At 36.9% G+C, this 17,633-nt stretch overlaps 1 protein-coding gene across 3 annotated transcripts in view; it reads right to left on the bottom strand.

The window, feature by feature from the left end:
- The window catches only part of PARD3 (par-3 family cell polarity regulator), a 602,045-nt gene that overhangs the window by 199,618 nt on the left and 384,794 nt on the right, over positions 1-17,633 (bottom strand). For all 3 annotated transcript variants that reach the window (XM_087712541.1, XM_087712540.1, XM_087712538.1), the window contains exons 14-15: positions 15,518-15,688; positions 5,585-5,735 (exon numbers count right to left, since the gene is read on the bottom strand). In XM_087712541.1, coding sequence (XP_087568667.1) covers positions 5,585-5,735; positions 15,518-15,688 — 322 coding nt within the window. The remainder of the gene's footprint in view (positions 1-5,584; positions 5,736-15,517; positions 15,689-17,633) is intronic.

Raw genomic sequence — 17,633 nt, 5'->3', positions numbered from 1 at the left:
TGGGTGTGCAGACATCATTAAAGAGCTTTTTTCCCCTTTTCAATTAACTTTCTCTTGTTGAACTCAAGCATTTCAAACTGGCTAAGCTACAGTTTGTTCACTGAGGCCAAGTTCAAATCAGCTTAAGAAATCAGCTTGTTTCAACAAAGTTCAAAATTAATTGCAATTGAGGGATACAATCAAGATCACGTGAAGTGTTAATATCACTTTATAATGTCTTGGTAAGGTCACACTTGGAATACTGCATTCAGTTTTGGTTGCCACAATGTAGAAAAGATGTGGAGACTCTAGAAAGAGTGCAGAGAAGAGCAACAAAGATGATTAGGGGACTGGAGACGAAAACATATGAAGAACGGTTGCAGGAACTTGGTATGTCTAGTTTAATAGAATGAAGGACTAGGGGAGATATGATAACAGTGTTCCAATATCTCAGGGGTTGCCACAAAGAAGAGGGAGTCAAAGCACCTGAGGGTAGAACAAGAAGCAATGGGTGCAAACTAATCAAGGAGGGAAGCAACTTAGAACTGAGGAGAAATTTCCTGACAGAACAATTAATCAGTGGAACAGCTTGCCTCCAGAAGTTGTGAATGCCCCAATACTGGAAGTCTTTAAGAAGATGTTGGACAGCCATTTGTCTGAAACGGTATAGGGTTTCCTGCCTAGGCAGGGGGTTGGACTAGAAGACCTCCAAGGTCCCTTCCAACTCTGCTATTGTATTGTGGTTTGTACATAAGGCTTGACTGCAATTAAACTAAAATGGAGGTTCATTCTCTTACCAAGAGGTAAGGAAAGGAGGGATGCAGTGGTGAAATTATTATTTTTTTATTAATGGTTCAGTGAGCGTGGCTTGGTGGGTGTGGCAGGGGAAGAATACTGCAAAATATCCATTCCCTTCCCACCAGCCAGAGGTGGTATTTGCCAATTCTCCAAACTACTCAAAAATTCCGCTACCGGTTCTCCAGAACCTGTCAGAAACTGCTGAATTTCACCCCTGGAGGGATGGTTCTAATGTGATCCATAATCTCCGGATCAGAGGTTAGTCTCAAATGAGGCCTTCCAATTACCTTCAGAGAGAATTGCCTTTGCAGGAAGTACCGCTGGAAGGCCTTTAAATGTGACTCTACCTTATCTGCCTTTTCGAACTTCAGTGTGCAGGAGCAGTTTTTGTCAACTCCTTATATTAAGTATGAATAGCAATTGTGTACATGTATTCTACAAAAACTGTGATTGCCTATCTACAGTTGGCAAAAGACAAAATGGATAAGCCAGAATGCTATTAGACCTAGTTCTGACTTTTCACCAGTAACAGAATGACTGTGTTGGAATTGAACTGAATGCGTATGGAATTTATTTATTTTTTTATTTGGGAGTTTTGTTTTTCTTTTTGGCACTGTGTGCCATCACAACGTTGCTGTAATGAACAGATAATCCCGTAATGTTGAACTGAGCTTCTGAGATAAATTTCTTCCACTTATAAATATTAATGGGAGAATTAAGAGAATTTAGTGCATTAGCAAGCTTCAGGATTAATAAACAAAAGATAAAGATGTTAACAAAACATGAAAACAGAAGATAAAACATAATTGATGAACAAAATGGAGTTTAAGTTTAAGACGATGGTAACATAATTACTATCACAAACATGAATGTATGCAACTTCAAAATAATTATGTTAAGACATGGAATGAAGTTATAAGAAATATGTCAAGATGTGAGAAGTTAACAATTGTCAGTACTGAGAATTTATGTGATAAATATGAAGGTCTTTGCTAAAATGTTGCTTTTGTTTCAGACCATACCTGTTTAAGTAGAAAAAGGATATAGCTAAGAAAAAAGAGTGTGTGGCCAACTTATTCTCCAAAGCACCTGAAGGCAGGACAAGAAGCAAATGGATGGAAACTAACCAAGGAGAGAAGCAATTTAGAACTAAGGAGAAATTTCCTGACAGTTAGAACAATTAATCAGTGGAACAACTTGCCTCCAGAAGTTGTGGATGCTCCAACACTGGAAATTTTTAAGAAGATGTTGGATAACCATTTGTCTAACATTTTACAGGATTTCTTGCTTGAGCAGAGGATTGGACTAGAAGACCTCCAAGATCCCTTCCAACTCTAGTTAATCTGCTTTATTTGTCCCCATATAAATATAAATATAAATTACAGAAGAAAATGAGAGGGAGTTGATTTTACCTAATCTGAAATTGTATTTTTAGCTAATTGATTGGTTTAGATAAAAGAATGGGTGCTGCTGAGAGAAAAGAAAGCTTTTGCAGTTAGAAGGACAGGGTGTGAGATTTGGATGGCATATATATTTGTGGTATGATAAACTTAAGGTCAGTGTGGATTTCAAAAATCATTGTTGGATGTGCCATATTGTGACCATATATAGTTACAATAGTTCAGTGTCCATATATATTTTTGCTGCTTATCATGCTTTCTGGATGTGTAAAAAAGGCTAAAAAATTCAAATACATATAGAGGACTTTAAATATTACCATACAATTGAGACCAGAGATTGATATATAAACAGTTGAAAAAAGTCATGAAATTTTGTTTTTGTACATAATAACTTCAGTGAAATTACTGTATTCCCAAATATGGAAAGATTCAGCAGTATCCACAATGGAAGAATGGATGGTGAACATAATGGAACTTACTGAGATGGCAAATTGACTTCTTTGATCAGAAAAACACAATATATATTTATTGCTGACTGGAATTTTTTTGCATAAAACAGATAAATGAATTTATGATTCATGGTTTTGATGATTAGACAGGATAGATCATAGACAGAAGAAGGTTATGTTATAACCACTGAGTAAGGACTAAATTTATAATTGTATTTACATCTGCTGTAAAATAGATTGGAGCTTTTTCCCCCCTTTTCTTTATATTAATTTGTGTTATCATATGTGTGTGTGCATGTGTTTGTGTGTGTGTGTGTGTGTGTTATGTGTGTATATGCATGTATGTGTATGTATGTATGTATGTATGTATGTATTTATATGTGTATGTATAAATTTAATAGTTTTAAATATCAAAATATAACTTAAAATTATATAAATAAAAATTATATGAAGAGATTAATTGCAGTTGGTATCTGCTTGCTGCATTGAATTCTGCAATCCCCTTGATGCATTTGAATTCTTAACAAAGGAATGAAAATATGCACTAAGCTAAAATATATCTGGCCTGGAACTTAGAAAATGTAAATACAGCTAGTGGAGATTAAGAATAATCTTCCCAATTTTTTCCTAAATCTTGAACGTTTAATCTTGGAAAATTGTATGCAATTAATATCTCCTGGATATAGCACCTTTAAGTAATAATCAACTCATATTTCAATGTGGCTATTTCTTTTAAAGAGTTAGCGGTAAAAGGAAACTAGGTTGCCAGACAACTTAGTCCTGGACACGATCAAAGTTGACACCAGCCAGAGCCTAGAAAAACTCAAAGAAATAGTGCAAGATTGGAAGATGGAGAGACCCACAGAATTGCCAAGGGTTGGATATGACTGAATGGATATCAGCCTCATCCTCATCATCATCAATTTTTAAGTTAACATAACAGTGAAGAGATTTTATTAGTATGGAGTTCATCCATCGAAATAATACATTGCCATGGCTATTATGTAGACCTCAACAAAATCCAATTCTGATTCCAGCCACAATTAGGTATTACTGACAAATGAAGGTAAGTGTACATGTCCCAGGTTAATGTTACAGAATGGGTCAGTCACAGGGACCAAAGCAGCGGTAGGTTTTACATTTTGTTACCACCAGTTTGCCGGGGGCACACGGTCTTCTGTGTATGTGCTTTGCTCACGTGCCTTCCGCTCATGTGCCCAGCTGCAAAAACATGCCTAAATAGGATGGCGTAGAGCCAGGGTGGATGGGCAGTCCCACCCACGATTTCTACTACTGGTTCGAGTGAACCGGTCCGAATCGGCTGAATACCACCTTTGGACCAGAGGTTTTTTTTCTTTTGAGTTTTCAGACTCTTGCTGGAGCCCATCTTCAGGGTTAGAAAGATATTTCCTGGAGATGGGCTCCAGTATGAATCTGAAAGCTCAGAAAACAAAACCTCTGCTCCCAGTGACTGACCCAGATTACATCCTGCTAGATAAGAGCCAAGGTGGCGCAGTGGTTAAAATGCAGCACTGCAGGCTACTGCTACTGCTAGATCAGCAGGTCAGCGGTTCAAATCTCACCGGCTCAGGGTTGACTCAGCCTTCCATCCTTCCGAGGTGGGTAAAATGAGGACCCAGATTGTTGGGGGCAATATGCTGACTCTCTGTAAACCGCTTAGAGAGGCCTGAAAGGCCTATGAAGCGGTATATAAGTCTACTGCTATTGCTATATATTACTGAATTTTAAAAATTGAGGAATGAGTGGAAATAGACTACAATGGGACATTAAACTCCTTTGGATTTAGAAATGGTCAGAATATACAGTATGTGGGAATGCATCTGCCAGAAACCCAGTAAACTTAATATGTTATTTGTTTGCATTGTCCAACAGATACAGACAATAGCTGAAAAAGCCCAAGAAAAGTCATAGCCATCTTAAAGAATTTCAAATAGGTTTTATGCCCTTGCATTATGTTAAATCACATTTTTCACACTTTCTCCTTTTGATTGCAAAGCACTGAACAACCCTACTTGCCCGAACTTCTGTTTGTCTTTGATCATAGGAAACAAAAAATAAGCAGTATATATATATTGATATTCCATATGAAGTCAATCCTCTGTAGAATATTTTTTTAATCAAAATGTTTCCGAATGCATGCATTTTAATGAAATGGATCTCTAAGTAAATATCAACATCCCCCAAGTCTTCTAAATACAACACTAATAAATCGCTACAAACAAAGAAAAAAATTCATTGGTGACTCCACAAAGAGCAGAATACATGAGGATGCACAAATTTAGCATTTTAAGATCCTGTGTGACTTTTAAAGTATGTTCTTAAACAAACACCATCCAAAGTCCAAAATTGATAAGGCTCACATTACCATATGGAGTTATGGAAAAGTAAAGTCAAAACTTAAACTTCAGTAATACTTCCTCAATCATCATAACTTTCATTGAACTTATAGTTAATGAAGCTAGATTGGGCAGACTCTCAGAAAGTAGTGTAAAGCCTGTTTCCAACCTCATTTTAAAAAAAAAAACAATTCTCAGGTTTATCATTTGTACTGTGGTCAGACACTTATTTAATCAATACATTGATTTCCTTCAAAGAAAAGTTGGGAAGGGAGAAAAGAAGCCTTTTAAATTACCGGCTCCAATTGCTCTGTGCCTACACACAAACACACACACACACACACCCAAACACACACACACACATACTGGGGAGGGAGAGGGAAGATGATACAGAGAGGGAAAGACAGAGAGAGTGAGACAGAGAGAGAAAGACAGAGGCAAAGGCAGAGAGAGACAAATAAAAAGGGAGGGAAAGAAAGAGAGAGACAGACAGACCGAGAGATACAGAGAAAGAGACAGAGAAAAGCAGTGATAATCTGTTTGAAAGACCCTATGAACTGTTGATAACCTAGCACAAGGTAACCAAGTCTATTTGACTTACCCATTAGTCTACTCAAGGCAGCATTCCTGGTGGGTGATTCATTGAGCCCTTCAACCCCACTGTACAGGGAATGGGAAATCCTACGCTCCCGGTCATCCATTACTGTCTCAATGGGCACTTCCGGCCCCAGAGGACTTCCAGGTGATTCCAACTGCAGGAAAAAGAGGAAAAAATCACTATTGAAGTCCCATTTTATAGCAAGATGAAACCAAACAAAGCACCTTAGGCTTGGAAATGGCTGGACATGAAAAAAGCTAGGAACTCTCAACCTGCATTTCAATTATTTGCATTGACAGTGCTGCTTATTGACCAACCAATCCAGTCCAGATACTTGACACAACATTTTCTACAGAGTTTTGTCAGACTCTGTCTTTAGATAACAAACAAACATAACAAACTGTTATATTTTAATTTATAGCTGACCTTTAAAATAGCACTCTTGCATTTTGGCCTGATTTTTCCCTTTATTAAATGAGAGCACCAACCAACAAGCTTCTCTTGAAGAGAAAAAGGAAGACTTTTCTCCCTGTAACTAATAGAATAAAATAATCTCTCTTGTCGTAATTAAAAATCTGACTTCAGAGTGTTTTTCTAGTGAAGCAATATACTTTCATGTGCAATCATTGCACAAGAACGTAAGTATCAACATGGACAAATAAATAACTATAATATTCCAAATTCTACCATTGTTTCAAATTACCATGGTTTTCTACTTAGAGTAAATTCAGTGATTGGGCTTTGGCAGTAGCAAAGCAAATGGCCATAGTATTTCTAATCCTTACGCTGACAACTTTTCAGAATATGGCTAGTATATCTACCACTTCTGTTGTATTTCCACATATGAATTTTGTTTCTCTATTTCCCACCCCTTATAAGCATTTTTCAAAGATCCTTGCCCAGCAGGAACCTACAAGCCTGCATGCTTTAAAGATGGAGAAAAGAGAATACATAGCAATATTAATTGCGGAAGAGGTGATAATAAAACTGCTTCTTTCACTGTTTCGCCTTTCTAATTGCCTGCATACTACACGTTAATATTACAATCGTGATTTTAAATGCATGACAGTGTGAACCACAGGGTCACATACTCCACAGGCATTATCATTTGAAAAACATAAATATGGTTAAGATTTGGATCAGCGCTAACCCTAATTATGCTTGGCACTTATCACCTCATACTATTAAATAAGATTGAGTTTCACTCAAAATCTAAATAATACTTTACACCTAAAAGCTAACCAATTGAAACTCAACTAATATTTATGCCATGCATTTTAATAAGGTATCATGAAAGAAATCATGGCAGTTCTTTGTAAGATCAATAGTTTTGGCAAGCACACTAACAAGAGAAAGGGCCAGATCCACATGGATTCTATGAAGCACAGAATCTAAGGCAATCTGGGCAAATGAACCTAAGCACAGAAGATTTGTTATCCGTTTTGAATGAACATATCATGACGTAGACATCAAGTCTGTTTATTCTTCAGGCTGGTGTTTTCGGCTTAAAGCGTGGTCGGAGCTGCCATCAAAAGAAAGACGGCAGCTCTGACCACTCTTTAAGCCGAAAACACCAGCCTGAAGATGGCGAGTGAGACCTCACCGAAACATTGCCAAGAATATCTCAGTCTTACATGGGAAAAGACGATTTCGCTTCAGTTATTTGAATTACAGTATTCACAAATATTAATAGATTTATTAGGCTGAATTTTCCTTTTTCCTTCTGAGGATTGAAGCTGATATATACACATAGATATCTATCTATAGCTATAGCTATAGCTATAGCTATAGCTATCTATCTAAAATGTGTTTTACTCTGATTTTTCCAACAATCCTGCACTGGCTTGTTCTGTAAACTTTGTGTCGAAAATTTAGGATTGTGCAGTTTTTGCATTTCTTTGCTTTAAATGATGCTACAAAACATGGAAAGAGTTTATATGAGTTCCCCTAATGCCACCATAATTTTTCTAGATGTTTGCAAATGCTTCAGCTACCTTCAATTATCCTTGCATATATGCACATGCAGCATTCCACATCACATTTTTCCCACTGATGCAGAAGCAACACACACAAGTCTAATAGGTGTGTCTTCCATATGTGTGTGTGTGTGTGTGCGTGTGCGCGCGTGCAATACTATCTTTCTTTATTTCCTACCAGGTGATTGAAGCAGGGCTGTAGTAAGGGAGAAGTAGCTTTATAATTGGCTCACACTGTGGGTAGGTTTGGGTCAAAACAATTAAGAGGAAATACAGAATGTATTCTGTAAAAAGTTACCTCTACTATTCCAGCAGCCCCTAACCTTTTAGGTGCCAGAGATCAGTTCTGTGGAGGGTGTCGGGGGGGGCATGGTTCCATGCATTGTCTGGATCCTTCGCATGCATGGATGGGGCGAGTCCATAGACCAGGGTTTAGGAACCCCTGATCTATTCAATATGAACAATATTTTAATGAAATTCTAAATGGTAGTGTTTTCTTTTTGATCAGACCTGAAAAAAATCGTGGCCCGACAAAACCGCGCTTGTCAAAATAGTGGCGACAAAACCACATCGCTAAAGCCGCGACGTCATCACAACGACATCATCACCATGATAACAACAGTGCGGCGACTGAAAGCCGATTTAAATTAAGGTAAGGGTTAGGATTAGGTTTAGGGGTTTGGTTTAGGGTTAGGTTTAGGGTTAGGGTTAGGTTTAGGGTTAGGTTTAGGGTTAGGTTTAGGGTTAGGTTAGGGTTAGGTTTAGGGTTAGGTTTAGGGTTAGGGTGCTGAGTGCTGAGTGCTGAGTGCTTCGGAAGGGTTAGGGTTAGGGATTTGCCCTCCACGGTTATGTCATCGAGCTAGGGTCGCCTTTTTCCTTAGCCCTTCGGACGGTGCGGATTTGCCCTCCGTGCTTATATCGGCGTGGATAAGGACTTCGCGGTTTTGTCGGTGAACTGAAAAAAATTGCTGCAATGAAGGCTGAACATAATTACAATTGCAGATATGTCAGATTGTAGGAAAATAATAAACTTGCCATGCAAGTGGATTAGGCTCAACTGAGCTTCATATTGTGAACTGAATATTTATTTTTTCCTAGTTTCTTTCCTGCCTAAATTGTAAGTTATAATTGACAGCTCTGCTGAAAAGTAAATTAAACAATATCCAACACTTCTTATGTTAAAGACTCAATACCAAATTTAAAACAAATTAAGATATTACAATTGTGAAATGCTGTCCATGATAACCATGAACTAAAGATGCAGGTCAAATCTACTGTACTGATGAGCTCAATTTATGTTTTAACTTTCTTGAAAGAGTGAACATTAGACCAAACATGAATTATGTTCCTAGGAAGACAGAATGTAACTTCAAACTTATACAACAAAAATATAGCTATTTTCTGAATGGGCATCAATCATTCAGATGATGCAGATTGAAAACTGGGCTGAAGTTTAAAATATTTTCACCCAAGAAGGAGCTTTTTACCCAATAAAGATATTTACTGGCAAGATTTATGCTGTATTCATACAGCATAAATAAGATAAACAAAAGCATTATTTTTAAATTTCTCTGCTTTACAAATGTGTCCACAAACGTGGTCCCTCTTTCATGGAAAAAGATACTATTCAATATCTACAGTAATTAGTGAATAAAAAGCCAGATTCAAAGAAAGACATCAACTGTCAGCCACACAAATATTTAACTGAAGATATAATGATTTTTTTATAAACAAAAAACATTTTATAAAGAAAACACAAAAATATATTAAACTTTTAAAGAAACCCTTTCATCACTTCTTTTCTGAGGTTTACTTAAAGAAAGGGAAAAGGGAAAGGGAGAGAAAAGGAGAGGGAGAGGGTGGGGAGAAGGGAAAGATGTGTGTGTGTGTGGGTGTGTGTGTATGTGGGTGTCTCTGTCTGTCTGTCTGTGTGTGTGTATTATCTCCTCTATCTCTCCTTTGCCCCTCTTTTTTCTCATTCTCTCCTTCTCTTTTCTCTTCACTCTGTAACTTTATATATTTTGGCAGTGTTATTGAACTTTTTATGAGACATCTTTCCTTGTAAGTTATCATATATTCATAGATCTCAGCATGCTGAAAACCAAAGGATTACCTAAGGCAGAGGGCGAATCAGTTGAGAGCCTATCTCAAAAACATCAATTTAGCCCAATTAGGGGGGAAAATCTGTGAAGATGCATTTTCTAACCATTGAAACTCTGCTTTAATTTAATTCTGAATTTACTGCAAACTAATATTAAATATACCTTGCTGAAATCTGCACAGATTTCTTTGTGGGGAAAAAAGATTTAAAAATTGTTCGTACTATTTGAACAGAGAGGAAAAATAATGAATTTGATCCAACAGACTCAGGAAAATTTAAAGAATCTCAAAAACAATGGTATGATAGAAAAGTACAAACAGAAAAAAGACATGGAAATGCTTTATTGTTAGAAAAAATGGACAATTAAAACAGAGGAGAAAAGAAAAATCTGTAAGTTTTTATAATAAATTCAATATTGCATAAATATCCAAAGAAAATGTTTAGTCTCCTGGTCTATGGTTTGTACCAGAACTAAAAACCTCTTGCATTCTTTGTTCTTGCCCAGCTAAATGCCATCCCATAATGTAAAGGTAAAGGTTCCCCTCGCACATACATGCTAGACTCTAGGGGGCGGTGCTATATCTCCATTTCAAAGCTGAAGAGCCAGCACTGTGCAAAGACGTCTCCGTGGTCATGTGGCCAGCATGACTAAATGCCGAAGGTGCACTCCGTTACGTGGTGCTAGGGATTCGAACTGCCAAACTGCCGACCTTTCTGATGGACAAGCTCAGGATCTTAGTCACTGAGCCACTGCATCCCTTTATGTGCCATCACATAATATTGTGCAATAAACACAGACTTCAAAAAATAATTAATTACTCAACATTTTAAGGTAAAGGTTTCCCTTGTCCAGAGGAGATGGTCCAATTTTACATTACTTCACACTCCTAAGAACCCACATAAAGGGCCAAAATGTTATAAAATCAAGTGTATGGCAACACTCTAAAAATGTTTTTAATTTTAGAATATTTTTAGTATTCTAAAATATTAGTTTAGGGGTTCTGTAGGTACTATCTGGAGTTGCCCCTCTTCCCTTGATATCAGTTAATCAATATACTTATGTCTCTTAGCACGTTTCTCAATATTTCTGTAATTTATAGTACTTTAAGTACTACTGAAAAAAAGACTGAACGTCAAAGAATTGAGGCCTTTTAATTGTGAAGACTCCTGTGAGTCTCCTGGACTGCAAGTTGATCAAACCGGTAAGTCCCAGAGGAGATCAACCCTGACTGCTCTTTAGATGGCCAGATCCTGAAAATGAAACTCTAGTACTTTGGCCACCTAATGAGAAGGAAGGACTCACTGGAAAAGAGTCTAATGCTGGGAAAGATGGAGGGCAAAAGAAAAAGGGGATGACAGAGAATGAGGTGGCTGGATGGAGTCACTGAAGCAGTTGGCGTGAGCTTAAATGGACTCAAAGAATTGAGGCCTTTTAATTGTGACAGGAAAGGACAGGAAAGCCTGGAGGAACATTGTCTATGGGGTTGCGATGGGTCAGACACGACTTTGCAACTAACAACAACAAAGTAATACTGAGAAATATATGTAGAGCCTTTTCTATTTTTTTTAAAGCTGTTGATAAGAATGTGGCAGTATCACATTATTTTTCCAACCCAAATAATGTTATAAGAAAATCATGAAAAAGCTTTGTACTATCAATAGAAGAGAATATTTATAACTCAGGGTTGAGCTGTGGGGTCCTTAGTATTCTCTGAGCTTGGTGATATGCTCGCAGATGTTTCATTACCAAAATAGGTAATATCATCAATGCATCACCTTAGCCCTGATAGTTTGGTAATGAAACATCTGCCAAAAAAAAAAAAAAAACCACCAATGCACCAAGGACACCATATGTTTGGGCTGTTTGTCTACCTATTAGCATAATAACTCTTTCAAAAGAACAGGACCAAGAATGCTGTGAAAAAGAAACTGTCACAGATAAAATTGACTTAGTAAATAAGACAACTCTGGCAGTGGCCATGGAGAAAAAAATTCAGAGAAGTTTCTCCAATGCATCCCTCTAGGACTTGCAGTTGGGCAGTTCCTTGCATTGCTGACCATCTACTCATTCTAAATTGACTGTCTCATCTTCTTAGCTTTAAAAGTGGTCCAGAGTAAAGCTACTCTTAATTTTTTATATTAAATTTGTGAACCAAATCTTATAAAACACTTTCATTTATATGGCATTTCTAAGTGTTTTGATATCTTAAAACATGGATTTCTTACCTACAAAGCTTATACATTCATCATTATTTTACTAAAGCATCTACAAGTCTACCTTAAGTGCTGCTGCCTTCTGTTCTTTTTAAGCCATGAGAGCTAGCAACCAATACAGCCTCAATCACAGCTGCATTCTCAGCCACTTGAATGCCACTTAATTATGCCAGACTGGTACAAGCTTGCTATTCACAACAGAGAACTTTTCTTTGGTCCTTATGTAGACCATGCCATACTTTAAAAATGAAACAGGACTTCACTCTCTTTTATCATCCAGGTAAGAAAAATCTGCTTTAAAATGTACTTGATAAATAATGCCTGTTCTGCTTGAAACTAATTTCCTTATCTGAAAAAAAAATACTAAAGGGATAGTTAAGCAGCCAAAGACACTTCAACAATATCCTTGCCAGGAGCTTCTATTAATAAAATATGAGAAAATATGTTCCTGGAAAAATTAAGATTTCCTATTAGGTTCATTTTAATTAGCATTTGTCTAATGGTTAGCAGGATGAAATCCATAAACATTGACAAATAAATAAGTTGTGAAAGAAAATGTGGAATAGAAATCAGAAATGGTCATTCTAGATGCCATTTAACTAATCTCATTTGGATTTTCAGAATCAAAGCTAGGACATTTCAAATGAATGCATGAGGTACAAGCAATAAGACAAAACAACAAACAGTGAAACAAAGAGCCATTTGAAATACAATCAACCTTCATTCATTCGTTCAGGGCAGGGGTGTCAAACTCAAGGCTCACATGCTGGATCCGGGTGGTTAGAACTGGCCCGCAGGGCGTGCCAGCAAAAACAGAGCTTATGGGGGCTGCCCTGAGCCCCCACAAACTCCATTTTCATTGGCAGAGGGCTATCAAAACAAACTAAAAACAAAACAAAAAGAGAAATGTATTTGATGCAAGAAGGGACAGGAAAGGAGAAAGGGAAAGAGGAAAAATAAACAAAAAGAAGGAAAGATGGTAAGGAAGAAAAAAGGAGAAGGAAGGGAGAAGGAAAAAGAAGGAAGGAAGGAAGGAAGGAAGGAAGGAAGGAAGGAAGGAAGGAAGGAAGGAAGGAAGGAAGGAAGGAAGGTGATTATAATGAGAGTGAGGGAGAGTCTCAGGGAAGTCCTGCCTTAACACTTGGCCACCAAAGGTGCCCTCCCCGGCCATGAGTGACGTCAAGCTGGCCATGCCACTATAGCTACAGCCAGCTCTGGCCATGCCCATCCTGGCCATCTGACCTCAAACATAACTGTAATGCAGCCCTAAATGAAATTAATGATTTACAGCAGATCAATTTTCTTTGGCATTCTCTTCATAATTAGAAATACTTTTTAAAAAAATACGATATAGAAAAGATCTATGTTCCTCCTTCAAGAGTTTTTCTCCTTTTATCATAATATTTATCACAAACATTCCAATTTAAATCTCAGATTCAGTAATATGATTACTATAAAAGAAAAAGTAGCTACTTGGTTAAACACAGAAAATAAATTTTTAGTTTCGCAAGAACTAGGTAAGTTTTTCAAAACAAAGTTCCACCTCTAGTTGCATGACTGCAAATTTTCCTCATGATTCAAGGCCAGCATTATAGCATTTGGGATTCAGAATGTGTGTGTGAGCAACTGTAACATAATCTTTCATGTTATAGTTGTAGAACCTTGCTAAGAGTCATTATTTTCTAACACTAACTCAAACTAGTAGCATCTCAATCAGCATAAATAACAATTTCAACAATGATATCTGGGATTTTTCAGAGAAAAAATATGCTTTTATGCCTTGAGAAAAGATATTGCTTCTCTCTTAATAATGCAGACTAACATAAAGCAGATTGCTACAATTCAGATCTCAAATATTTTATTCATATGCCTTAAATGAAATGGAACCTAGCTGGGATTTTTAAGTTCTTCACTGAAAACCTTCTGAAATTGCAAAAGGCTGAGTCCTAGATTTTTTGGTTTTATGAAAGGGCAGAAACATTTTTATAAAAACTAAAATAAAATGTATTGGCTGCCATCTTGTTTCAGGGTAACTCAAACTTAGTTTGTAAAACACTATTGTAATCAGTTTTGAACAAACACTTGTGAGAAGTTCTGCCAAATCTTGATAATTTCTTTGCTATTTATTGATTCTCTACAAGTAGTAAAATATCTTGAACTGACCTTGAGAAAATGCTTTAAACTATACACAGATTAATTCAGGATGTGTTTTCCCGATATAAGACACAGTCTTATTTTCTTTTGACTCCCGAAATAAGCACTTGACTTTATTTTCAGGCAGGTCTTATTATTTTTGAGGTGAAGAGGCAGCAAGCGTGGTCACCTCAGGGCAGCTGCTGTGTTGCAATATTTTCGGGGAGGGCTTATTTCAGCGCATGCGCTCAAAAGCCCAATTGGGCTTATTATCCGGGGAGATCTTATTTTCGTGGGAAACAGAGTAATATATGTATCTTCATCAGCATACAAAATACAATAGTAGAAATATTTATTATTGTGGAAGTATACAGTGAAATTAGGTAATCTTACACTATAATGTGCAACTATTGCTTTTGTTATCTATAATAACAATAAGAGGGTTTGGAAAACTTACAGTCTAGGCATATATATTTATATGCCCTAATTTTTACACTATTCAAGTGTAATAGTGTAATATAAAATATTACATATGAAAACCTAACATTTCTGTTGTATCATATTTGCAAAACGATGCCATTAAAAATTTAAAAAACCCTTAAAATGTGGTTTAACAATATATCCTGAATTCTGCTCTTTAGCTAGCAGAACTGCATTTTTGGTAAAATATCTCTATGTTTTGATGATTAATATCATAATCTGCTAACTTCGTCCATGTTGCTGGAGGTGATGAAACCTGAATTAAAACATCAAAGGATCTTTTTACCTATGCTGAAGTATAATATGAAATCCACTTCATTTTTACAGAAGATGCATTCAAAACCTTTGAAGGGGTAAAATATCAAACACTGTATTTCTGGACTGCAGTTCTTGAATTATGAGGGGAAAACAGCAAAGCTATTGAAATTGATAGTTTCATTTGCTGGTTCCATCTTATTTTAGACAAACTTTCTTTGAGAATAGTCTTCTAAATCTTTCACTAAGTGCGTAAGCCCCACTCTTCTATTATTTAGACGTGACTAATTTTAATGTTTCTAAATATTTTCATAAAACATAAATTTATAAAATGCTCTGTGTTCTCTAATCCATCATAATTTCCGAGTCAAAACTGTGTATTCCTTATTTGACTAGCTGTCAAATCCAAGAAGGACTTGTAGACTAAGTAGTTTCCTTTTTGTTCCTCATTTATAGACAGAAATCTTGCCAAACTGAAGCAAAGATATATTCTTCTGTGGGTTGATCCTTGCCTTGATCCTCTTCGTCCCAACCAAACTATCTAAACTTTGCTGTCTCTTTGTCCTCTGGAATGCAGCCCCTCCCTTCTTGTTATCTAGATTACCTTGTACTATAGTAGTCTATGACAATGCAATAGAAGTGAAGTTATATTCCTTTCCTTTTGGAGATACCAACAACAATGCATTCATTTCTGGCATGGCTAAACACTTTTATTTCCTATTAATGGGGAATTTACTTCTTCCTGAGATATTTTGCTAGAATCACACTGTTTCTTACCTCATTGCCTTTGCTTACTCGTCTTGCAACAATCAGTTGAATCATTCCCCGTTTATTTCCCTCTGTGGACATGGATCTACGCAAAGTTTCCATGGCATCTTGGTTCGTCTTTCCCAATAATGATTCTCCATTTACTGCTATTAATTGATCATTCACTCGGAGTCTTCCATCCTAACAAGTAAAAAGAAAACTGAGAGTTATTAAAGTTTTTTCTGGCTTCATTAATTTAACAAAAGAGAACAAAAAAAACCCTAAATTATGAATTTTTATGCATGTGTATGTGTGTAAGGGGGGAGCAATTTTATATAAAAGTTAGATTACCATTTTTTTATCAGACATCCAAATAGAGTGCATATATTGCAAGTATTCATTCATACAGGGTGGGGCATAACCTTTTCCTAGGGGGTCACAGCAAGATCGACAGCAGTTTACAACTTCCGCGACACCTCATTTTAAAGCCCATAAAAAACTGAATTGAATGAGCTATTAAATGTTAAATTTGCTTTAAGAATGGCTGGAAAATTCGATTCGGAAGAACAAAGGATCATTGACAGAATAAAATGCATTGCCTTTCGAGAGGCTCGCGATGCTGGAGCGACGTTTATCAATCGAAAATGGATTGCAAACAAATTGAAACGTCATCCGGATTGGGTTACTGATAATTGGAACAAAACAGCCCAAGAATGTTTCACAAAATTTGGAGAAGGGCGTCCTCTGCAACTGTCCCAAGAAAGCAAAGCCATCATTGCAACTGGCAGTCGCAAACAACGAAAAGGAAACCGAAAAGTGGCCCAAGAAATCCTTCAAATTCGTGGAAAACGAGTTGATCAAAGGACAATCGGCCGATATCGAGAACGAGAAGGTTTGAAGCCATTCCACGTCATTTGCAAACCATTGAAAACTCAAACACACGTTCAAGATCGGCTTTGGTTGTGCGATTGGTTGTCTGAATGGACCGAGGAAGATTTTCTTCATTTGGCGCCATCTGACGAATTCTTCGTTTATGCCATTCGAAAACCGAATTTCCAGAACGATCGAATTTGGGCTAAAGACGTCGACGACATCGCCAAACATGAACGATATCGACAAATCGTTCGCAATCTGACTTGCATCGGGATTTTCGTCATTTTCACAGCCAAGAAACTGCATTGGGTTTTGAAGGATAAAGGGGAATCCTGGGATGGCAGTTATTTCCGTGAGAAAATTTTATTGGAGAATGTCATTCCATTTCTCAGTGATCCAGACAATGTCTTGGTGGTTGGTGAGGCTGTCTTTCTTCATGACAAAGCTCCTTGCATGCGTGCAAATGCGACTCAGCAATTGTTAAAGGAAAACAATGTCGAATTTTGGGGCAATGACGTCTGGCCGGGAAATTCGCCAGATCTCAATCCGGCAGAGAACATTGGGGCCATAATTAAGGATGAAGTGGAAGCTCTGATGATTCAGGAGCAAGGTCAAAATCGATATTCGGTTGAAACTTTGAGAATGAATTTGGAAACTGTGTTGAAAAATCTGGAAAATCGAACGGAACTGTTTGAAGATTTGTTGTGTTCTTATCCACCTCGTTTGAATGCTGTTCGAAGGGCTAATGGTGGTCATACTGCCTATTAAATCATGTCAATAAACTCAGTTTTTGATGGGCTTTCGAATGGTGTATGAATTATTTGTGTTGTTATTACAAGTGTTGCTGTGACCCCCTAGGAAAAGGTTATGCCCAGCCCTGTAAATTACAAATAATATCAGGCATTCAATTCACTGGGTAATTGGGATAATAAATTTATCTTTCCAGAATTAATTTCTTAGCAAAAAGTAAGGACACCGTGAATGCACTTCCATTGTACAGCTGTCAATTTCCATGTAGTACACATGTAGTTCAAAATAATGTCTATGTTCAAAAATACCACATGAATATTTAAATAAGAATGTTTCCTTAAAATCAAATTAATGTATATAATTACTTTTTACCAAAACATAACTTTGGAACATTACAAAGAATTTAGTAAGCATTGTTCTTATTGCATCTCCAATAATTGATGATCTCCTAATATAGAAGACTTCTGACAATTGTGATCCAAATTTCCTTTGTTAAGCAAAGTGTTTAGTGAATCACACCTGA

This window comes from Thamnophis sirtalis, unplaced genomic scaffold (assembly GCF_051295495.1).
Source record: "Thamnophis sirtalis isolate CommonGarterSnake01/CBP01778 unplaced genomic scaffold, rThaSir2_p1.2 scaffold_4, whole genome shotgun sequence".
In the NCBI taxonomy this organism is placed as follows: Eukaryota; Metazoa; Chordata; class Lepidosauria; order Squamata; family Natricidae; genus Thamnophis; species Thamnophis sirtalis.
Note: the sequence above shows the minus strand (reverse complement) of the source record. Positions and strands in the feature narration are given on the sequence as shown.